This window comes from Asterias rubens, chromosome 7 (genome assembly GCF_902459465.1).
Source record: "Asterias rubens chromosome 7, eAstRub1.3, whole genome shotgun sequence".
In the NCBI taxonomy this organism is placed as follows: Eukaryota; Metazoa; Echinodermata; class Asteroidea; order Forcipulatida; family Asteriidae; genus Asterias; species Asterias rubens.
Genome location: NC_047068.1, coordinates 701,708 through 727,656, shown reverse-complemented (window position 1 = coordinate 727,656; position 25,949 = coordinate 701,708). Strand labels below are relative to the sequence as shown.

At 38.5% G+C, this 25,949-nt stretch overlaps 1 protein-coding gene across 1 annotated transcript in view; it reads left to right on the top strand.

The window, feature by feature from the left end:
• The window catches only part of LOC117292145 (serine/threonine-protein phosphatase PP1-gamma catalytic subunit B-like), a 51,253-nt gene that overhangs the window by 3,986 nt on the left and 21,318 nt on the right, over nt 1-25,949 (top strand). The window contains exons 2-3 of the mRNA XM_033774078.1: nt 4,158-4,363; nt 22,887-22,994. Of these exons, the coding sequence (XP_033629969.1) occupies nt 4,158-4,363; nt 22,887-22,994 (314 nt within the window). The remainder of the gene's footprint in view (nt 1-4,157; nt 4,364-22,886; nt 22,995-25,949) is intronic.

The window sequence follows — 25,949 nt, the reverse complement described above, 5'->3', positions numbered from 1 at the left end:
TGACTATGGAACACCCCAACCAACCTAGACTCAATTTAGTTTTCGATAACGTGACCCTCCTTCCGCTGTCTAGACTCAATTGAGATCTCCATAATTACATGTAGCTGTCAACTCAAAATGCTTTCAAGTCTCCCAGTGCAAAATGCAGATGACTTTGAGTACTTCTTCTTCAACGGAACATTAATTCACTGGAACCACTTCAGAGAAAAACATAGTCCTTATTTATTTAGCTAATTTAGTGGTTACACCTTCAAATCCCTCATCAGCCACCCCCCCCCCTCTTCATCAAAATAAGTCGCCCCAACAACTGGCAATGAAGTTGAACTATGATTGATTCCTTGTTAGTATTATAAATGGCTCTATAAGTCCTGTTGGATGTACACAGTGTGTACATGAAGAGCCCACCAGGCCTTACATGTGTACATTCACTGAAGCACTGGGGGCAATTACATGTACCTCAAAGGTCATTGACTTTATGTCCCTTGAAATTTTCCAAAAGAAGATAATTTGTTTTAGAGGTGACCTTTACTGTGGAGGAATGTCTTGGTGCTCTCGCCCCTTCAAAAACAAAGCAAAAGCCTGGTCCTTGTATGTCCTTAGCATATATAGGCTACATACATGTACATGGTACGTGTATGTACATGCTTCATGTAATCTTGGCTAAAGTGATTAGCAGTGATCCTTTTATACTTTTAGTAAAGCAAGAGTTATGTTGGAAGGTTCTAAAAAAAAAAAAAAAAAAATGAACGAAGAATGCCTAGTCTGTGCTTGAGGTTTTATTGCCTTGGAAGAAACATTGAGGGCCACAATGGTAATTTATATTGGATTATTCTTGCATCCGTTTATAAAGTGACAGCCATTTTTTTTACCATAATAACCCACAGCACTAGAGTGGCCGAGGTTTGATTATGGAGGGGAAAGTGGAAGGAGTGGGGGGGGGGGGGGGGGCAAGGGAGTTCACCCAGCAAATTGCGTCCACTGCTTTCTCCCTTTCAGACCTCAATGATCTAATCTAATAAAATAACAATAACTAGGCATTTACAGGTGCCTTCTTATCTAGCTATAATAATCTTTAATTTTGTTTTACTTTAAAATATTACCCCCTGGCCATCAGGTTAATGTTATTCCTAAGACATTCCTGAGAGATCATCCAGAGCCAGCAACCAAGATGTCTGCTCAAAAAAAGAAAAACAAAACTGCAGGGCCCAATTTCATGGCTCTGTTTACCGTAAGCACAGAAACGGAGCTTATGGAAGCAGGGAATTTTGTGCTTACGGCAAGCGTACATGTGTTTTTGTACGGGTTAGCGGCAAATTTTGGCTTCTGTGCGTGCAAGCTCAGCGTTACTAGGCATTCTACGCTTACAAGGCTAGCGCAGAAATTTTGGCGCTTGCGCGTAAGCGGGGAATTGTGATCATTACATGTAGGGCAGAATTCGGCGGTAAGCAGAGCCCTGGAATTAGCCCCAGGTCTATCGCTGTGTTATTCCAGAATAAAGAAGGGTAGAACTATGAGGGACAACTCTGTGCACTTCTGTAGTTAATTACTCTGTGGATTAACAAAGTGACACTTAACTTCCTCATCTACAATAATATGTACAAATAATAACCGCACAGGTCTGTCAGTGTCAAGAAGATAAAGTTGTACATTAGTAAATTACACGTTTTAGTCCACAGTGTACGTGTAGGTAAAAATGTTCACAATTGTTTTGTAAAACAAAGTGCAATCGTTTATACATTGGCTCTTTAATTTTCTCATAATGTAAGTTATGCATCACATGAATGTTATTGCAGCAGTACATAGGTGATGAGATTTGTGCATAATGATACAATTATGGAATTCCGCACACAGAGTATTTCATAGGAAATACTATAAGGGTTTTTGCCATTGTACGAACTAGTGTATTGGGTTATTGACGCACACTAATTGCTCGCCCATACACAGGAATTGGGGCCTGTACATTATTTATTTATTTATTGTTTACTTTTGAAGGGGACTTCATATCAAATTCACAAAAATGATGAAATGAAATAAAACTACATATAAAATGCCTGAGTTTGTAGAAGGGCTTTTAAAACCAAAGAAACACAAAGCAAATAACATTCCAAAACACCCTTCTGTTTCAATTCAGCATGCTTTGGCCAAATTTCAAAAATTTGCGTCCAGAATGCCCCACAGTAATCCTGAAGATAACTCTGTATGTAATTTGGCTAAATAAAGGGCCATCGCAGGTTTTTCCTGTGGAGTGTACGTGTAAGAGCAATGGCAGCCAATTTTGAAAAAGTCTTGTTTCTCTGGTGGCTTTACAGCCAAATACATAGTATCGTTTGCCGTTACAATTTTCATGCTAGCATCATCATCAAGGGCAAAATTTCCCAAAATGTTTCCCCGGCTGCCTCACTTGAACATCCACGCAGAATGACATCAACCTCTTCTAATGGGATAATTTATCCGTTCTCTTGAATGTAGCAAACGATGTTTCCATGTACCTCAGATTGGCACTACAGCAGTGTTCAAGTGAACATGATAGCCTAGGTTCAAGTGGGTTAATTAATATCCACCATGACAGGTGAATAAACAGTGTTGTGCAAGTGTAATAATAACGTGGCTGGAAATACATAAAGGCATTGCTTAGGTTTGTACGCATGCACTAGTGTAAATTTCAAATGTGGGAGACATTTTCATTGCATTAGTTGAGACTTATCCATACACCGGATACTTTGTTTTTTTAAGTGCACTCTTTAGGCATTTCTACTGGAGTAAACGGGCACCTCTATGAGGAAAATTTAGATTTCTGTTGGAAGGTTTAAATTCAAGGGGCACCAAGGCAATAACCTGTGGCAGGAAGGCAATAGACCGATCCACTAAGCTCCGCCCCGATGCGTATTGACCAATCACAACGCAACGAAGGTTCAACAAGGGGCGACATGCGTGCACGTATCTTGGCGCGCGCGGCAGAGTTGTGCAGAAAGGCATTGGAGAGCCCCCACATGTTGTTTCTCACACGTGCATCGTGGGCGGAGCCTACTGGATCGGTGTATTGCCTTTGTAGCCTCCATGTTGAAGTTTTGGTCTGCACACAAATGTAATGAACATGAACTGCAAACCATACAAGTCTCATCGTACTGGTTGACATGAAATGAACGATTGGTTGGTCTTCAAGGGGTACATTGTACAGTTGATACAAAAACTGCATTCGGGTTTTTACTGTTTAAATGTGAGCCAAAAGGACCTTTTTGCTGGTGTTTTTTTTTTTGAAATGTTGTAATTTTGGAATCTATACTTTAGCTTAGATTTATCTTTCATTAACATAATGAAAGTATGCGACACTTTGTTAATTTCATTTTGACCCCCTTTAATTCTGAAGGTACTGCATTTATTTCATTACTACAGCCACGTCAGCTCCACAATCTTGATTTAATTAATTTCATAATCACATTGTCTTTTTTCCTTCTCAATTCTTTCTTTCTTTACCTTTTTAGATCGTTTGGCTTTTTATGCAGTGAAGAGAAATAACATTAAATTGTAAACCAAAACAGACATTTATTTTTGGTCTTCTCTACAAAACTGACATAAAGAAGTTGAACTTCATCTGGGATTCATATTTAGCGAGCCTAAAATCAGATCTTGAACTACATAAAAGCCAAGTCCCCTGATGCTTCTGGTCTTAACCTTAATAGCAACCTCCTCCCCCGCCCAAAAAAAGATTAAAGGGAAAAATATACATATGCTATGTATTTTATATTCCCAACCACGAACAGACTGAACATTGGCCTTAAAACCAACATGACATCAGATATTCCAGTGAAAGTGTCAGTTGAAAAACGAAAATGGCCTCGCCCCCTTCAAACCACCAAAGTACAAATTCCAGGCTTGTAATTTAGTGAAGATGATGACCGGAACAAGTTCAATCTGAGACGGCTTGTTTAAATGTATATTGGGTTGCCATGGTAATGATTTATCCTTAAAACAGGGCCCAATTTCATAGAGCTAATTAAGCAGAAAATATGCTTAGCAAATTTCTGCTAAGCAGAAATGAGCAGGATACCAGTCACAAATTGTACACACAACATGGTAGTTTGACTTGTAACCTCATTCTGGTAAGAAAATTTTGATTTAGGTTATAAATATTTGTTCTCCCTCCTCTACTCTGTCAGGTCCAGCTGCCAGAGAACCAGATTAGACAGCTATGCCAACTTTCTCGGGAGAAGTTCCTGGAAGAGCCCATGCTCCTCGAGCTAGAGGCACCAGTCAACATCGTGGGCGACATCCACGGCCAATTTATGGATCTGATCCGACATTTTGACGCACTTGGGTTCCCGCCTGATAGCAATTACCTCTTTCTGGGGGACTACGTTGACAGGTGGGTGTGATTCTAGAAATTCTTTATGTTTTAAGGGCAGGCTTGATACTTCATGGAGGCGACAAAGGCGATTGCGTCCATGCCTCCTGGTCATTGCCCTAGTGCCTTTGAAATGCTGCACATGGTAGAAATTCACAGTTTCCTGATAGGGTGAACTTTATTTATCAAGAAGAAAATGCCTTGGTGCCCTTGCCCTTTCAAAAACGAAGCATACAGGCCTACAATGTAAGGGAGATTTAAGGGTACTGATATATGCATGCAGGCCTGACATGGTGGCTGCAGAGGTACATGTAATTGCCTCCGTGCCCTTGGTCATTGCCTCTGTGCCCTTGGTCATTGCCTCTGTGTCCTTGGTCATTGCCTTCATGCCCTTTGAACAACCCTGGCTGCTTAAGACATTTTAGTTATAGCAGGGCTGAAATTTCATCCAGTGTAAGGGTTAGGCATTTAAAAAAAACAGTTTTTATTGCCCTTTTCCGACTGACCGAAAAAGTCAGAAATCCACGGTCGCGTTTGTTTCTCCTTTTTTTTCTTCCAAATGGTTCTTCCTCTGGCGTAGGCCCTATTGGAAAAAAAACAACAACAAAACAAAAACCCCGACCGACCGACCCTCCCGATTTTTTAGCCAAAAGGGCAATACAAAGTTTTATTTTTAATGCCTTAGACCATTTTCTTTTTGAAAAGGGCACCTTCATTGGAAAATCGTAAAGTCTATGTGAATCTTTTGAAGAGGCGTAAGGGCCAATTGCAGGCATTGGCAATTCCAGGCCTCATTTTGTCTCATTTAGCTGCTCATTACTACATGTAGGACAGGATTAAGGTTGATTTGAAAGGGTGTTGTCCTTTTAAATCCTTGAGCCTTCAAAAAATACAGTAACACCTCTAAATTTATTGTGATACTTTCATCGTACATGGTACGTTTGTACAATAATCTAACACTCGACTTTTATATCCCCGACCCCTTGCCAACACAATTGTTCAGTTCTTTTTCACCTCTTAAAAGCAGATTTGTTATTCTGGAAAACAATCCAAGCAGCTGCTTTTGAAGTTACTCGTTGCACATTCTCACCAGCGTACGCCATTGCTTGTTTTTAAAAGATTCAATGCGGGTATTATCCTAATGCACTGATGATTGGATTCTCAGTTACAATGTGTACGGGCAAAAGGAAATTTGTAACAACACATGACTGGCCTGTATGCCTTGTTTTTGAAAGGGCAAGGGCACCAGGGCATTGTCTCCTAGGTAAAGGGCACCCTACGAGAAAAGTGTATATTTCTACTGGAGCATGTCAAGGGCAACAAGGTAATGACCATGGAGGCAATTGTCTTTGTTGGCACTGTGAAGTTTTTATGTATACGTAGTACATAGTACGTGTCGGTTGTGTAATCACAATTTGTGCACGCAAGCAACTCAAATTTGTTAACCATCCAGATTACCTTGGTCATTTTAAAAACCTGGGCATACTTGTAGTAGTGGAGAGGCAGTTTGCAAATCCACTATAACAACCCCCCTGCAAACGGCTCAATTTAAAAAATGCAATGCAATTAATTTTGTTGTTTACGCTGATGACCTTAACCAAACCTTACCACATGCCATTTAACTAACATGCCATACAGGTTGGTTTCCCAGTGGTGTCCACTTTGCAATGGAATTATTAATATTAATGAAATGAATTGAGAATTGTCCTTTGGTAATCACTTCAGTTGTAATGACCGTTCCCAACCATCCATCTCCTCGTACTCGTACTAGAACCATTGCATCTTCCCCTGGCCTCCCAAGGACATCCTCTTGCACAACAGGGGACCACATCAGCGGGAGTAAAACCTTACACACGTGTGTGTGTGTGTGGTTTTTCTTCTTCCTTACGCTGAATACCTATGTGTAATTTCCCGTTGCAGTATTCCGTCTAGACCGTCATGGCTCTCTATCCTGTCTATGCAATACACCATGTTTAACCTTGTTGCTATTCTAAGCTGCTTTGCATAATTAATGCTGTGTTGCATCTTCTGTAGCTGTACACCTACATGTAGTAGACGATTAGTTGAAGCTGACCCTTCTAAAGGGAATGCTGCAATATTTTGGTGTGCGCCAGGGCTAACATTTTACACTGGAACCCCTGCTTGATGCCAACAGTTTTAGTGTCGGGATAGTAATATTTAAGGCAGTGGACACTATTGTCATTGGTAATTTCTCAAAATAATTTTTAGCATAAAAACTTACTTGGTAACGAGTAATGGAGAGCTGTTGATAATATAAAACATTGTGAGAAACGCCTCCCTCTGAAGTAACGTAGTTTGTGAGAAAGAAGTAATTTTCCACGAATTTGATTTTGAGGCCTCAGAATTAGATTTTGAGGTCTCGAAATCAAGCATCTGAATGAAAGCACACCTTCGTGTGACAAGGCTGTTTTTTCTTCCATCCATCAACTTCGACAACCAATTGAGCTCAAGTTTTCACAGATTTGTTGTTTCATTCATGTGACACGAAGTGAGGAGACTGGTCTATTACCAATAGTTTCCAGTGTCTTTAAGACTGGATAAGTCCAGCAATCACATGTTTTTTTCAATGGAATCTCACTGTGTAATATCGTGAATTAATAATAAATATATAAATATATAATGATTGGTCAAAACCCGGTCACATGGGGGAGTGTTAACGGTCGGTATAAAGACCGGCTTTGGAAAATAGCGAATAAGTGGCCCCTAAATCAGCATTGTGTAAACCTTGCGTGTTGCACTGTATCGCATGTTATTTATATCCATGTTAGTTTCATTGCAACTTCACGCACTTGCGCTGAAAATTTATAAATTTTGACCCCAATGAAGGCGCTGAACAGTCCATTATTTAAAAGATCAGTAATGTGATTTATGCACGAAAGAGATGGGAACCATCAAAAGCTCAAATATGGCCCCTGAACATGTTTGGGAGTATTGCCGAGAGGAAAGTCACAAATTTTTGAAAATTTTAGCCGTTTAATTCGCGAAAAAAGGTATTTATTAATGGGCATAACAGTGTCCGGACTCGGTCTTCACTGCGTGGTAATGACCAGGTTGGTGGCTGACGCTGTTAACGGACCTCCGGCTCGGTCCGTTAACAGCGCCAGCCACCAACCTGGTCATTACCACGTAGCTCGGTCCGTTAACAGCGCCAGCCACCAACCTGGTCATTACCACGTAGCTCGGTCCGTTAACAGCGCCAGCCACCAACCTGGTCATTACCACGCAGTGAAGACCGGGTCCGAACACCGTTATTCCCTAATTATAAACAAGTTTGGTTTAAATGTTTTTTTTGGGGTGATAGTCTGCTGTATAACCTTTGTATTGCATTTGTATCCACTACTCTTGGGTTCTTTGATGAACCAAGTGTAAATTCAGTTTAATGTAAGTCACTCGATTTAACCTACATGACGTTCAATTACGTTAATTATGGGCTCAGCCATTAGGGCCTTCTGACATAGTTGTTTCTATGACAACTTTAGTGTGAGCAAAGTGTTATTTATGAATACTTGAATATCTCTGCAGTTATGAAAGTCAGCGACTTGAGTGCATTGCAAACAAAACTGCTCTTTCTTTTTGATTTGTTAAGACAAACAGACATCTTGTTGTGTCTTGTTGACACAATTTTTTGCGTCGTACTTGGAGGAAATGAACTGCAGTGCATGCTTCATATACATACAGGATCACTTCTGGCAGCACATGACGAGTAATATACAAATAGGCCTAGTGTCTTACGATCCTTAAGAAATGTCAAAGGCAGTGGACACTATTGGTAATTACTCAAAATAGTCATTAGCATAAAACCTTACTTGGTAACGAGTAATGGGGAGCTGTTGATACATGTAGTATAAAACATTGTGAGAAACAGCTCCCTCTGAAATATTGTAGTTTTCAAGAAATAAGTAAATTTTCACAAATTTGATTTCGAGACCTCAGATTTAGAGTTTGAGGTCTCGAAATCAAGCATCTAAAAGCACACAACTTCGTGTGACAAGGGTGTTTTTTTCTTGCATTGTTATCTCGCAACTTTGATGACCGATTGAGCTCAAATTTTCACAGGTTTGTTATTTTATGCATATTGTTGAGATACACCAAGTGAGAAGACTGGTCTTTGACAATTACCAAAGGTGTCCAGAGTCTTTAATGTGAACATTCAAATGTTGATGCCTTTTCTTTGAGGCGATTGCCTGAAACTGGGTGCCTTTAAATGGCCTCATGAACAATCAAGTGATGGCCCGTACACATGAAAAACAACACATTTTGCATACTGTAAATTCATGAAACAAGACCACTTTGCCAGTTACATGGTTTGTTTTCCATGTATCACGTTCACATGCAAGGAAAATGTAGTGAAAAATGGGCATCGGAACGAGGCTAAGATAACACATTAACAAGACATATTTATGAGGTCGAGTGCTGTTTGCGAAATTCTCCCTGATGCAGTAAGAAGGGAATCAATTTGTCTTCGGTGTGCTACATTTTAAAGGCTGAACCTTGCCATTGCCACAGCTGCTGCCTAAAGGGCCTGCCTATTCAAACACTATAATACACATCTAGACATCCATGGCCTCGCTAGGATAAAGGAGTAAGGAGCCCATGGATGTTCTAAATATGGGGATGTTTAATGAATTCGTTCTCCTGTGTGGCGATGAAGCTAATGGGGTCAGATGAAAAAGTCTGCCAGATTAACATACATTTTGTACTCAGCGATATTGTGACATGGAATGGGTGTTTTCTAGTATGATCAGTTAAATGTGAACAATTATATTCCGTTTGGTACGGTTTATCCCACTTAATGTTAATACATACATGTACATGTATGCAGGGCGGCCTGATATTATTTGTACTTCACGTAGCCAATAGAGGTGATTGCCTCCATGCCCCCTGGTCATTGTTTTGGTGCCCTTAAGTCCTTCTGTAGAAGTTTATAATCTCCTCATAGAGTGCCCTTTACAAACCAAAAAATGCCTTGCCCCAAAAAAGCATATAAGCCTGACATACACACATTGGAACTTCATCCGTAGTAATTTTTGTAAATTATTTAATTTCTGCCGTCCTGGGCCCAAGTTCATAGAGCTGCTTTTAAAAGCAAACAATATTGCTTAACAATTTTCTGCTAAGCAGAAATGAGCACGATCCCAGTCACAATTCTCCAGGCTAAAACTCCTACATAAATCGGTTCATCATAAAATTGCTATCAACACAGACCAGTATCAAATGAGCCCCTGTATGGCTTTTGTCCTGCACACAACATTGCTTGTTGATGTTAAAGCCACAGTCTCATCTTAAAGAGGGGCTCGAAGGTCAAATACAGTGTTATGATCCATTCATTTTTTAAGAGTTCTTACATGTATGTTCTAATAAAAGGGGGCCGTGGTGGGGGGGGGGGGGGGTTCATGATTAAATACCAATGTGTTTGATCTTTAATTTTTGTCAAAATCCAAAAATGATCGATGACGTCACATTTAAAATTGTTTACATTTTTGTACAGAATTTGTTTAGTTTATTGCAGAATTTATATGATATGCAATCAAAACAGCATTGAAGTTAATCATTTTCTTGGTTCAAACAATTTCCCATTTTGAAAAAAGACCCAGTTAGATTTTGCGATCAGGGCCACACTAAATCAAGAATATCAGGACTTGCCAAACCATTTTACGAACTTAAAAGTGAATTTTATTGGGGGGATTTTACCTCTGTTTTTTTTACTAGTAAACATGGGATTTGACTCTCCCGCCGCCCTTTTCACTCACATTTGGCCACCGGGGAGACTGCTAATTTTCGAACCCCAGTGTGCCTGTAGATTTTATTTCCTCAGGAATTAGAAATCACCGAGTACACATGTACATTGCTTATCATACCTTCTGGCATAACTGGGGGGTGAAAACAATAACATTTTCTATCCCGTGAGGCAATTACATAAATAGTACTGTAACGTCGTCACAAGTTGCGTTTGAATTGATTCGTGAATGATGGTGATGCGCTAAGTTGAGGTGTACATGTGTTCAATTATATCCCACCACCCCCTGTGATTTTTCCCATCAAGGTAACAGCAGGTATGCTTGGAATGTTCTCCCATGCTGACCAGAAGAAATCATCAACATTGTCTGTTTTTGCTCCACGGTCCTTATCCCCTAGGCGAGGGGAAAGGACCGAGGGGAAAGGACCGTGGAGCAAAACAGACAACGCTGATGCGCTCTCTCTCTCTCGTTCTCTCTGTCAAAGACACTGGACACCTTTGGTAATTGTCAAAGACCAGTCTTCCAACTTGGTGTATCTCAACATATGCATTAAACAACAAACCTGTGAAAATTTGAGCTCAATTGGTCGTCGAAGTTGCAAGATAAAAATGGAAGAAAAAACACCCTTGTCGCACAAAGTTGTGTGCTTTTAGATGCTTGATTTCAAGGTCTGGAAATCAAACTGGCCAAAATGTCATTCCATATATATTGCTTGTGACTGGTATTTAGCTGTTGTTTACTTAGCATGATAACAATTGAGTTGAGTCTTGGCCGGTACTCTGATTTTACTAAGCAAGGATGTTTCTGCTTTTAAGCAAATTCTTTTGCTTAAGCAGCTCTATGAAATTGGGCCCAGCAAAAAGAAGCTTAGGACAAACACATTTTGCTTACCAGGTTTAGGTTACCAGGTGACTTACAACCATCAGGTTTCACTCAGGTTGAGTTGTTCAAAAGTAATTTAAAAAAAAAGTACATCACAAAAATTTGCATTTAAATGAAATTATAGAGATGAAATTAATATATAATTGTATGTGATACTGCTGAGCCTGAATTCAATAGTTCCTAAATTATGCCTGCAATAGTCAAGGAGCCAGGGGCTGAAATTTCACAAGTAAGGCAATTAAACCACAAATGCATATTTTTTTCAACAAAGTGTAACATGTTTGTACCTTTTGATGACATAGAGTTATGGCCATTAATTACAAATGTACTTTGTACACAAATAAACCTGAATGATTTACTCCCAAAGCTGACACAAATTATCACCAAAATTGCCTGGACAATAAAACGAGGGAAATTGACAAGTGGAAGTAGAGTACAAATTGATGAATGCCAAAGTTTTGGAGCCAATAGTCGCAAAGTGTCTGCGCATGCATTAAATGCGTGGGCCAGGCCCGGTGTGGGGGTGTGATGCATTATAACTGTCTAACAGAAAAGTGCTGTCTCGATCAATGGAGAATTAAAAACAAGGACATTAACACGCAATTAAAAATCATAGGGACGATGGTTTCTGTCGTTGATTGCTGAAAGGGAAGTGATTTGCCATATTTAGAGTACAGATACCTCTTGGGCGATATACGCACTGTGTCATATTGTGGTCGTGCTCATTAATTTGTTTTCTTTTTCTTTTTAAGATATTGCTAGAAATGTTTTGTAAAGTACATGCGATGTTATTAATATCTTCATTTAGAATATTAGCTTTTTTTTTGTAGCCTTGTTACCCTTTGTTAAATTGTAAAATGACTTTGTTTTGGTGTATCAACTGAACTGTGATTTAAATGGTGTATTTTTTGCAACAAATCAACTTACAGTACATAATACATACATTACTTAACAGTGGACACTATTATTATTTGTCAAAGACCAGTCTTCTCACTTGGTGTATCTCAACATTTGCATAAAATAACAAACCTGTAAAAAATTGAGCTTGATTGGTCGTCGGAGTTGTGAGATAACTATGAAAGAAAAAAACACCCTTGTCACACGAAGTTGTTTGCTTTCAGATGCTTGATTTCGAGACCTCAAATTCTAAACTTGAGGTCTCGAAATCAAATTCATGGAAAAATATACTTCTTTCTCGAAAACTAAGTCACTTCAGAGGGAGCCATTTCTCCCAATGTTTTATGCCATCAACCTCTCCCAACAGTGTCCACTGCCTTTAATGTAGACTTCAAGAAACGCGATTCAAACATCCAAATTGGTACCAATTATTGAGTTAAAATACGTGTACTCAGTCTACATTTGCGAGATTTGGTTACTTCAAATACTTCAGTTTAGAAAATTATTAAGCCTACTTGAATATTTTGATGGGCACGAAGACTTACATCCTAAAAATTCCATGGTGCTGATTATCACTGAATTACATTCTACAGTATGCACTAATGACTCAAAAAATTCTGCGCCTAAACCCATAGTGCGCTTCACTACCAGGCAGAAATAGCAACTGGCTAATTAAAAGCAATTTTTAAATTACTATGCGTATGAATTTAATTAAAGTCACATTTTTCCCTGACTTCTAACAGAATAGGCTTGAGAAACATGGCCAGGGCAAGGTCGTTTACAGTACATGTACCTGCTGGATTTTTTTAAACATAGACTGAAGTCCATTGTCTAAAAGGTATTTTCCCCTTGACTCGTACACAAACGAGCCTTAATTAAAGCCATTGGACCCTTTCGGTTCAGAAAAAAAAAAAAAATTCACAGATTTACAAATAACTTACAGGGTTTACAGAAGGCAATGGCGAAAGACTTCTCTTGAAATACTATTCCATGAAATGCTTTACTTTTTGAGAAAACAGCAAAACAATATAAATTCTCGTTAACGAGAATTACGGATTTATTTTAAACACATGTCATGACAGGGCGAAACGCGCGGAAACAAGGGTGGGTTTTTCCATTGTTTTCTCCCGACTCCGATGACCGATTGAGCCTAAATTTTCACAGGTTTGTTATTTGATATAGAAGTTGTGGTACACAAAGTGTGGGCCTTGGACAACACTGCTTACCGAAATGGTCCAATGGCTTTAAGCCCGGTTCACACTTCCTGCGAATGCGAATGCAAAGCGAATTTTGACCTCACAGGGCTGTTATCGCAGTGAATGTTTCGCAGAAGTTGAACACAAGGCAACTGATGCCAAATGATTTGTTGAGAATTTGTGATGTCAAAATTTGTATATATTCAAATTCGCAGGAAGTACGTATGAACGCGGCTTTTGTTTGACATAATACACTGATACACCTGACTCTGCTTGTGCAAATAATCATGGGTCCTTCACTGGAGTAGTAAAATACAAAAGACTAAACTGCGGGATTGCTATCATTTGTCCATTTATATTTATTGTTATATTTATTTCATTTCTCGGGAATAAAAAGTATAAGAATGCACATTAATTAGGTTTTAAAAAAAGATTGAAAAATACAGCAGAGAGGAATTTAAATACAATCGGTTAAAAACATTGAAAAATACAGCAAAGAGCAATTTAAACACAGTCAAGAAAAAGAAACAGCTGGAGCCCGAAGGATTGCCTTAAAGAAACACAGTTCCTGTCGTGAGGCTCTCCTGTCCAGCTGATCCAATAAAGTAGAATAACAAAAATATAAAAATATGTAATTCTTTAGGATAGCATGAAGATGCATAAAAATAGACATATTTAGGGCATACAAGCAAGGGAAAGACATAAAATAAAAAAACACTTTACATGTACAATGGCTAGTATAATTGAGATGTGCAGACATGTACATGTACTAGCATTGTCAGTTGTCAAATGGGAGTGTTTTATTATAACATCCCAAAATGGACTCTCGCTCGGGTGTAAGCAGCCTCATGAAATTTGGGCAGCAGAGTTAGATGCGTTGGCCTCCGTTGCCTCTGGTGTAACTTTAAAGACCCTGGACACTATTGGTAATTGTCAAAGACCCGTCTTCTCACTTGCTGTATCTTAACAATATGCATAAAATAACAAACCTGTGAAAATTTGAGCTCAATCGGTCATCAAAGTTGCGAGATAGTAATGAAAGAAAAAACCCTTTGTCACACGAAGTTGTGTGCTTTCAGATGCTTGATTTCGAGACCTTAAACTCTAAATCTGAGGTCTCAAAAACAAATTTGTGGAAAAATACTTCTTTCTCGAAAAGTACGTTACTTCAGAGGGAGCCGTTTCTCACAATGTTTTATACTATCAACAGCTCCCCATTACTCGTTACGAAGGAAGGTTTTGTGCTAATAATTATTTTGAGTAATTACCAATAGTGTCTGCAGCAGGCTGACCATGATCATCACACAACCACTTTGTAAATTCCTACTAACAGAATTGTGCAAGTCTAGGGTTCTACATGTACATGTAGTACCTATGCTGGCAGGGGCTAGGCAGCCTTGGACATCCTATGTTCATATACTATAGGTAACTTAAGGCGGCGTCTAACCTTTGATAAATAGTTAACGAGTCAATAATGAAGGGAATTTGCGTGCACATGCCTGCTAAATTTGTCCCTCAAGTGGAGCGGTAGACGTTAAGGTATTACAATATTAGATTAGCTTGTGCGCCGTCTTAACTTTGTTAGCGGTACCCACAATATACACGCTAGAGTGCTACTTTGTGCACTATATTCAGTCTAACGTGTCGCCCACTTGCACTAATTTGATCCACACAGCTTGGCCCAATACAGAGGAATTAAAGCCAATTGTATTACTCCAGAACTTTATGTATAATACATTAACACATAGGTAAAATTTAAGGGGAAATTTAAGTCTGAAGCCCGGTTCATACTTCCTGCGAATGCTAAGATCACTGGCCTCTGAGGCCCTTGGTCCAGTGTTCAATTTGAGCCCTGTAATATACAAAGTAAATTCATTGTGTTACAAACAAACTTCATTTTAAAATTGCCTTACAATGTACATGTCGTTAGTGGTTCTAGTTAAAGTTACAGTTCCCACACTCATCTCATTAAGAGAATAAGCTCCGCTTGGGAATTTCTGCTTTGTTAGCCTCAAACATTAACTTGTTGTGGCGGTTAAACTTCCGATGCTAATTGGGTACGAAGGAAAAACCCGCCACTATTCATTTCTGAATTGTTCGTACTCTACATGTACGCATATTAATGAGGCCGAAGAAACAAAATGGATTGGTTTTCTTTTTGTAAGTTATATGACATTTCTATAATTGCGTTCTGTTTTTGTTGTTTATTTATAGTACATCAAGTACCATTTTGCATTTATTCCATTTTCGTGTATGCCGAGCAAATAAAGTAGATTACTTTTCTTTTTCTTAGGAATACGTACATTAATTTATTAAATTGCATTTATTTTTAGTACCTTTAGGTACCCTTTTGCTTTTATTATACATGAACATAATTGCATGTTTTCTCTGTCAACATTCAGTTAAAAGCAGTGGACACGATTGGTAATTTTTCAATAATTAGAAGCGTACAAACCCTATTTGGTAACGAGTAATGGGGAGAGGTTACGTAGTTTTTGAGAAAGAAGTAATTTTCCACGTGAATTTGATTTCGAGATCTCCAAATTAGATTTTGAGGTCTCGAAGTCAAATCAAGCATCTGAAAGCACTCAACTTCGTGTGGTAAGGGTGTTTTTTCTTTCATAGTTATCTTGCAACTTTGAGTTTGACGACCAATTAAAATCAAATTTTTACAGGTTTGTTATTTTATACGCATACATTGAGATACACCAAGTGAGAAGAATGGTGTTTGACAATTACCAATAGTGTCCAGTGTCTTTAAAGGTAGGGTTTTAATTTTTGTGTGGTATTATGCATGTAGGCAAACTTATGCAGAAAGATATAAAGTACTGTCACCTGTAAAAGTTTCAGCTGAATTTACTGTCTCCTGTATTTAGAAAGCGGCAAAAACTGTCACAGTATTTTAATCAAGAGCGTTGAATCCATCCTTGTTGATGTGAATACTGACGGCATCTCCGGCTGTACTGAGGGCAGCATTCAAACAAGACACCATGACAATTTAAAAAAGACACCTGCAGGGGATTTTCTGGAGATTAAAATTTGTTGACCTACTTTTATTTATTTTTATATAACACCCAAGCAGATCCTTGCCATTTGATTGGAGGATTGTCCGTCACGTGATAGCAAATAAAAGTACCATTGCACGCTGAGTCACTCACCATGCTTTTTCGTTCCATCCGAAAAGTACCATTGCACGCTGGCACGCTGCCAGCGTGCAATGGTACTTTTTGGATGGAACGAAAAAGCTGAGTAAAAACATCACTGCGTGCGCGTGTCTTTGGTAACGCAGCAGGTGTTACTACAATTACAAGAAGGCATCGTAAAATTACTAGCATTCGGCTTATACAGTTGAAATTGTTTTTTGAGTGAGAGTTGTATCTTTCAATCAAAATGACAAAGATCTACTTGGATGTTATATAAAACAAATAATGAATGTTTTTCATTCGTGCAATGGTGCGAATATGTTCATTCGTTGAAAGCTGGAATGTTCCATTCAACTCGGCTCCGCCTCGTTGAACAGAACATTCCATCTTTCAACTCATGAACATATTCGCACCATTGCTCATAATTATTCATTATGTGTATACTAATCAACAGAGGCATTTCAGATGAATTAATTTCGCAGGCAGCGTACCATAATATAAATTTTTAATTTTGGTTTAGCAATTAAATTTTTTGTTAAAGCAGTTGTTTCTGCTATTAGGGCTCTATGAAATTGGGCTGAGATTTGATGGTACAGTGTTTCTCCCAATTCAACCAGGGCCCAATTTCATAGAGCTGCTTAAGCACAAATATTTGCTTAAGCCAAAAAATCCTTGCTTAGTAAAATCCGATTACCGGCCAAGACTCCACTCAATTGTTATGCTAAGTAAACAACAGCCAAATACCAGTCACAAGCAATGTATATGGCATGAAATTTTGGCCAGTAACATGTGTAAATTAAGTGAGCTATTTTCGTGCGTAAGTAATTTTTTGGGGCTTTTAAAGCAGCTGTATGAAATTGGCCCCAGGAAGAAACGCCAGTGGGATAATATAAAGGGAGATTATGACCCTACTGTAGTGTTCCATTCCATCTTCATAACAAGTAGGCTTTCAGATACTAATTATATATTTTTTGGCTTAGAAATTAGGAACTTTGTAAAGCAGTATTTTCTGCTATTATAGCTTCATGGCATTGGGTTCATATTTAACGACATAATGCTTCTTCCCAATTCAATCTGGAAAAACATCAGTCAGTGCCAGTATAGGCTACTTCAGTCAGTGTCAGTATACTTTAAAGGGAAGGGTGTGGCCCTACATGTACCTTTGGTAATTGTTCAAAAAAATTAATGACCATAAAAACTTACTTGGTCAGAAGCCCTGCAGCTGTTGATTAAATTCTTGAGAAACCATTCCCTTCAAAGAAATATGGTTACGTCTAGAGAGAGGGCTTCAAAAACATTTCAATCTGAGAAATGTTTCTGCATGAACCGTTTCTCAGATTGTGTGCTCCAATTACTGATTGTGCTTCCTGCGTGGACAAACATGTAACTGCTCTAAAAAATGCTGACATCTTTTGAAATGAAATTTTCACAGGTTGGTTTTATTGTATAAATCTACATACCAGATCATATTCAATAACCAATGTACATACTTGTTGTTAATGTACATATAACGTACATACTTGCTGTACGATGTGGTAGGGGCCTAGTTCATATGAACATGCTTGCAATGTTTGTAGGACCTTGCATTAAAATAGAAAACTCGTCACTTCTTGCAATGAAATTTTCACAGGTCAGTTTCATTGTATAAATATACATTATAGAGGATTAAAACAACAGGATTCCAAAAACCAAATGTACACACATGTACATGTACATGCACAGTGTTCTTTGCCGTTAATGCTGGCTGTATGTTGTTTTATTCCATTTTCCAACAGTGGAAACTGCGCGCAGGCAGCACTGTACAAAACTTACTCCTCTTTAAAGGAACACGTTGCCTTGGATCGGTCGAGTTTGTCTTTGAAAAGCATTTGTAACCGTTTGTTATGAAATGCATATGGGTGGAAAGATGATGTAAAAGTAGAATACAATGATCCACACAAATATGCCTCGAAATTGCGCGGTTTTCCTTTTACCTCGTCGACTAACACAGTCAGCCATTTATTGGAGTCAACTTTTTGACCCCCATAAATGGCCGACCGTGTTAGTTCGCAAAGGAAAACGAAAACCACGCAATTTCGAGGCAATGTTGTGTGGATCACTGTATTCTACTTATAAAACATCTTTCCACCCATATGCATTTTATAATAAACGGTTACAAATGCTTTTTATAGACCAACTCGTCCGATCCAAGGCAACGTGTTCCTTTAAAAACAACTCCTAACAGAATGGTGTCTTGTGAACAACTAAAGTAAGATGATGAAAAAGTCCAACAGGAACCAGTGTACTGTATTCCTTGGCTATGACTAAGCTAATGAATAAACATGAAACACCAAACAATACCACAAAGATGCAATATCATATACTGTAAAATATAATCTTATGGCATGAAAGACAAAGAAGTAATATAATCATAGAGTAAAACCATGGAGATCACCTCTTTGTAAAACCAAAGGGAATTAAACAAATTAATCAGAGAAAACAAAACCATACAGGTTTCACCTGTCACGTACAGGTGAAAAACAATCAAATGGTTCAAAAAAACCAAATGTGCAAACTTTGCTGTTAATGCTTGCTGTACATGTGTGGTATGTGTTCATATGAACATGTAATTATTTGAGGGGCCCTTTCTATGTTTGTAGGGCGAGGGCAACTTGCCTACAGGGCTGAAGCCACTGTGACCCACTATAGATCTGGCAATCAATTGCTAGCTGAAGGGCTCACTTTATTCCCAACAAACCACATGTACCGGGTACTTAGCTTTTGCATTTGTAGATTCCAGATAAGCAGGGGGGTTCAAGATTTTTTAATCAAATTTGTTGGAGAAAAAAAAATATATACGTCCATGTCTGAGAATGAAAGAGATGACCTGATGTTATCATAAGTTAATGAACATGTAGGGTCTACTACATGTATAAACAGTGTTTTGTGAAAGATTTGTTAAATTCCAGCCAACTTTTAGGGAACAGAGAAATTCCTTGAGCTCTGTACAGTATATTTCTACCTCCATAGATAGTATACATGGTACATGTACATGTACGACATCCATGTGTTGCATGCCTATTTCTGACAGTTTCCGGTTCCGTTGGTGCGCATGCGCGTATAGTCTTGGTGCAACTTCATTCTGGTTTTCCTTTCACACACAGCTCAGCCAACTCAGCGACAGCGCCTGCATTGCCCGTAACAAGAAACGTCTTGCATCAAGACTAGCGCGGAGTATCCGCTCACAACCGGTTATAAACACTGGTCATTAACAAAGGTTTAAACACCCCCACGTGACGTGCTCTCCGCCAATAGGAATAGATAAACTGTCTGAGGTATTTATGAATGTAGCATACCGGTATAGTGTAACGATGTTCAAGATGTACATGTATGTGTAATTTATGCAACTATTTATACTGTTTGTAGTCCTCTTGTATTTCTCCTATTCAAACACATCCTGTAACCTAACGGATGTCGAAAAAAGAAAACAGTCTGGCCCCTTTAAGAGTTGAGTTTTCACCATTGCTTTTTCGGCTGTTGCACACAGGGAACTTGACTTTTAACGATCCATTGCCGAGTTAGTAGTAACTCATTGATACAAAGATGATGGCCATCAATTATGAATTGACTTGGAAATGTTGTTCATCTAGTCAGGCTTGTTGGAAACCAAATACGTGGGCGAGCCGTTGTAGCGGGTCGCACGGGAGAAAATAAAATTGCAATTATAATCTTGCACAGTCTCCATCCACAGTCCAAGACATGTGAATACTCCACCACTTTGTCGTTGATGTACGAATGGTGAAATTAAAGTTTTTAGGATGTCTGTCATAGACACACGCACGTACCACTCGTGCTCTAAGATCTATGGCCAGAATAATTATCCCTTATCCATTTTTGATTTCATCAAATTTTAAAATTTCTTTTTGTTTAAAGGGAAGCCAGAGCATATAAACAGGGAGTTAAATAAAGACAATTTTGAACTTTCTTTTAGCTGCCCCAGATAAGCAGTTGTAAGCCTGTGATGTGTACTGTGGTAAGCAGGCCTGGAACCTGAGGCTACAAATAGCCTCTGATGCACTCCGTCTTGGCCTCAGTGCCCCTTCCAATGTTTCACATTAAGATAAGAAGTGCCCCTTCAGTCACAAATACATCTATTACACAATGTTTTGGCCGGTAACTTTTTTCAAGCTTGGTTTTGTGCTTAGTTACTGCTGTGCTGTGAAGTACATGTCTCTACAAAAATTGGGTCCAGTGCCCAAGTTCAAAGCTTTAAAGGAACACGTTGCTTTGGACCGGTCGGGTTGGTTTTTGAAAAGCGTTTAAACCGTTTGTTATAAAATGCATATGTTGGAAAGATGTTTTAATAGTAGAATACAATGGTTCACACAAATATGCCTTGAAATTGCGTGGTTTTTCTTTTACCTCGTCGACTAACCCGGTCGGCCATTTATGGGAGTCAAATGGTTGACTCCCATAAATGTGCCGACCGTGTTAGTTCGCAAAGCAAAAGGAATCAATATGCATTTTATAACAAACGGTTACTCACACTGTTTATAGACCAACTCGTCCGATCGAAGGCAACGTGTCCCTTTAAGCTATTTTGCTTAATTGCTGCATGCAAAAATGAGCTACTCTTTGTACTCTTCTCATGATGGCCTAGTGAATCTGATATGAAGTCACTTGCGTCATATTTTTGGTTAATTTTCTACGGTACAACACCGAGTCCCTATCCGGCAATCAGTGTGCACATTAATCACGAGAGCAATAATCCACATTGGTGGTGTATAAATGTCATGTGTGTTATACAGTGTGTCAACTAATCTATCCTGACATATAAATCTTTCAGACTAGTCTTCTTGCCAATGGATTGATCTAACAGTCTTGTAATGTTTAACATCACAAAATCATAAATGAATGCAGGCCCCCTGAATGCCTCGATTTTGAAAGGGCAAGAGCACCAAGGCATTTTCTCCTTGGCACATATGTAAAGGGCACCCTATGAGGAAATTGTAAATTTCTACTGGAGCATTTCAAGGGCACTTGGCAATGACCAAAATTGTAAATTTCTACTGGAGCGTTTCAAGGGTACTTGGCAATGACGAAAGGGCATGGAGGCAATTGCCTTTGTTGCTATCAGGCCTGATGTACTTCAAAAAAGATACACAGATTTGTTCCTTTAAAGACACTGGACACTATTGGTAATTGTCAAAGACCAGTCTTCACAGTAGGTGTATCTCAACATACATGTACGCATAAAATGACAAACCTCTGAAAATTTGAGCTCAATCTGTCTGTGAAGTTGCGAGAGAATAATGGAAGAAAAATGCCCTTGTCACACGAAGCTGTGTGCTTTCAGATGCTTGATTTCGAGACCTCAAATTCTAAATCTGAGGTCTCGAAATCAAATTCGTGGAAAATTACTTTTTTCTCAAAAACTACATTACTTCAGAGGGTGCCGTTTCTTACAATGTAATATACTATCAACCTCTCCCCATTACTTGTTACCAAGAAAGGCTTTATGCTATTAATTATTTTGAGTAATTACCAAAAGTGTCCACTGCCTTTTACATCCAATGTCAATGGTTTATTCTTCACCTTCAAAAACCTGGTATAGGCAAGGTTTTTGCCAGGACTCAGTCAAAAGGTTTCCAAATTTGCTTGAAATTTAGAAAGTGGGTGTCCAAATTGTTCACTTACAATACATTAAATGTAAAATAAATACCAAAAATAATAATGGCCTGATGTTTCGACCCTTCCAGAGTATTTCTCGAAGGCTAAATAAAACAGGGTGTCCAAAAGACACCCACACACCCTCTGGCTATTATAATACACTATGCCTGAAGATTATTATTAGATTCCGGTTGGGTTGTTTGTATGCATTGCCATTTAAACTAGGTTTGTTTTCATTTAATAAGCATTCTAGGAACCAAAGTGCACACAATGTTTGTAATAATAACACAATTTGTGTACACCGCTTTATCTATGGACATCATTAATTTACAATTATAAGACGCAGATAAATATAGTGCCCTGGAAAGGTGTTCTACGGTGATGCTTCACAATCTGTAGCCAATGCTTGCAATCTGTAGCCATTGTACATGTAAGTCAGATCCAGAAACACTTACTGGGCACTGCCCCTGCTCTTATGATAAGTGTACATGTTTTTTTTTATACATGCATTACATTTTTTTTTAAAGGCAGTGGACACGATTGGTAATTACTCAAAACAATTATCAGCATAAAACGCCAAAGCAATCACACATGTACTTGTACTACATGTAGTTTATTACAAGCAAACAACTGAACCGTTGTACATTATGTGCTTAAATGAACTGTAGCTATACACGCATCAAAGACTTTCATTTTCAGTCCATGTATTCCATCAAAATTTTCAATTTACGTTTCATGGTTCAAATATTATGCCTGGATGTAAATGTACATACGTAATAAGACCAACTTAATGTGTGGGTTTTTTCCCTTCTCAAACTGACAACTGAAATGCTTTTCAGAGCGATTGTTTTTTTTCATCATCTATTTTTTTGGCCAGGTCTGCAATTTAGTCATTTCAAAATAAAACTTTATGTTGATTTGTCATTTGTATTCAACTCATCTTTAATCCTCTTTAATTTTTATCTCTCTCTCTCTCTCTCTCTCTTCGTCTCTTTCTTATGGCTGGTGCGAACCACAGAGGCAAACAGTCCCTGGAGACCATCTGTTTAATGCTCGCCTACAAGCTGAAATATCCAAGCAACTTCTTCCTCCTACGCGGCAACCACGAGTGCGCAAGTATAAACAGGTACGTGTCCAGAATGGGTATGGTCAGTGTAGTGAATTTCTTAAAGGTGTTGTTTCTCTCTCGTAAAATGTTGCACAAATTTAATGGGAAAAGATAAGGGCCTGACATATAGCATAGTCTTTCTTGGAAGGCAAAGTCTTTCATCAATTTAGCCTTCGGGCATAGTCATGGTTTTGACATCACCTTGGGCCTCTCAACTGTGCCCCTCATAGCAGTCAATATTTCCATACTACAGATCTGAAAGCTTGATGTACTTATAAGTTATAAATTTGGTAGTGGTGATAAACATCCTGCGAAATTATTATGTCTGATTATAAATCAATAAAAACATTTGGATCTGAGAAATAAAGGTTTATCGTGATTCAGAACGGCAATGCGTTGTGGGTAGGCAGAGGGATCATTTTGACATGTTCGACAACCGCAGTGTATTTTGTGATCTTTGTGTGGGTTCAACAGCAACCGCCTCATGATATTTTACTATTCACGATAAACCTTATGATTCATGCATGAATCGTTCAAGGGAATGCTGCAGCCAGAGATGCTGTTTGTACCTGCTGCCATGTCGCTAAGTATTGATTTTTGGGGGTCTGTTTTCTCAGCAAGTAGACAAGTAATTCAGCTGGAACTTTCACAGGCGACTTTTCTTGTATCTTTCTTGATAATTAATTGCCACTAACAAATCCATTACTAAATGATGACCTACATTTATGCAACCTTTAAAGGCACTGGACACTATTGGTAATTGTCACAGACCAGTCTTCTCACTTGGTGTCTCTCAACATATGCATATATAACAAACCTGTGAAAATTTGAACTCAATTGGCCGTCGACGTTGAAAGATAATAATGAAAGAAAAAACACCATTGTCACACAAAGTTGTGTGCTTTCAGATGCTTGATTTCGAGGCCCCAAAATTTAATTCAGAGGTCATGAAATCAAATTCGAGAAAAAATTCTTCTTTCTTGAAAACTACGTTACTTCAGAGGAAGCCGTTTCTCACAATTACAATCAACCTCTCCACATTGTTCGTTTACAAAGTGAGGTTTTATGCTAATAATTATTTTGAGTAATTGCCAATAGTGTTTACTGCCTTTAAGCATGGAGCGATGGCCTACAGTTGTGTAGCCTTTTAGGTTACCAACCATTGCAGTCACTCTCCCATGTCTAATTTCATGTGCATGAAACTGACCCATAAAAGTTTGAGCTCATCTAACGGCTTGCTGGCTGCCTGGATAATAAAAAATGAGGGTCACAAGGATTTCAGGAGAATGGAAGATTCGGTTGCAGGACTGATGTTTCAAAGAGGCCAAGAAGGCAATTGCCTCCCTCACCCCTTGATCATTGCCTCAATGACTCCTTGAAATGTTAACAGTAGAAATTAATTTTCCCCTTTATTGCCTTTAATTTTAAAGGAACATTACAGAATTGGTTTTGCTGTCAAAACAGTTGCTGGCAGTGTAAGCACTCTATGTAATCCATCATATACCTGTACATAAACTGACAAACTTTGTACACGTTTGAGATCGATCGGCCATCTAGGTCATGAGAAAATAGTAAAGAACCGATAACACATTTGGAGCGACATCGATGGAAGAAAAAAATATATGAATAAAACGCTCACTGAGCGATTAACTCCAAATGCGGAACTAGATTATTTATTTCTCACCAAATATGACATTTCAGTCATAAATATTTCAAGGATGTTTTCTGCTATCATCATCATTAGACCATGTAAGTCTATTTTCTTCTTCCATGGTTTGATGTAAATCTGTGATCTTCAAGATTTTGTTTCTTACCAATTCTGTAACATTCCTTTAAGAGAGATTACTAAACACACACCTTCCCTTTAAGATGCTATTTAAAAGCTTTTATTCTCATCTGTTTTGCAGCGAATAAACTCAGTGTGTTTTGGAAGGGCCTGGTTTTGGCACGGGCATCAAAATGTGAAAGACTTTTTTTTCATTAATTTTTGTTTGTAGATAAGTACCACATTTAAATTTTTGCTACACTACTGTATGCTGCCTGATGTGGGAGACATTCAAAATACCAAACGAGTACACTGCAAATTTACATTACTGTTTCCTGCCTTGCAACTTGTCCTACAGTAAAACCTGAGGAACGCTTGAGGTTGAAAGGGAAGTGAAGATTTGCTTCAATATATTTGCTGGTGAAGCCTGGATTGGTTTTAAATGTCGCTATTGCAAACATGCTTCTATGAACAGTATCGGTACATTGTGCGTTTATCAGACATAATATGTACACTAAATTTGTTCAGGGATGTAGGTGGCAACATAACATTTTGACACGATTCATTGGCAAAGCACTGCGCTTGTGTCTGCATATTGCTTTGGCCTACAGCTTAAAGAGAAACTCATTGATTTAGTATCCATTGCCGCCGTCTAGCTTTTGATTAAAAGGACAAACAACCAACGCCTGGAAAAGTCATCAAATTAAGGCGGTAGCATTTTAGGGGGAAAAAAAGAGAAAAGAAAGTGTAGTGTTTTGAGGGATTTTGTGCATAATCGTAAGCAAGTTATTTTGATTCCGGGTATCGTAATAAGCGACAGCAGTTTGTGGGGTCTTCAGATGCTGTTTTCTCAAAATATTCATCAGTAAGATTAGTACTGGGGTTAGTAAACTTGTAATCAAATAAGTTTTCAAATTTAGATAATTGTTTTTGTTGAATGAGAATTGCCAAGACACTCATGCCTGGAATTAACTCACGGTGGCCACAGAAGCAATTGCCTCTGTTGCCCTTGGCTTTGGTGCCCCTTAAATAAGGTTTTCCATAGAAGTTAAGATTTTGGTTTTCAATGGAAACGCCCTATAAAACAAATTGAAATTCTGGGCTTGAGATATAGTCAATTTTTAATGATTGTAAGAAAAGGTATATTTACAAAATATTGTTATATAAATGCTTATTACCTGGTATTGAGATGCTTACCTTTTGCTTTA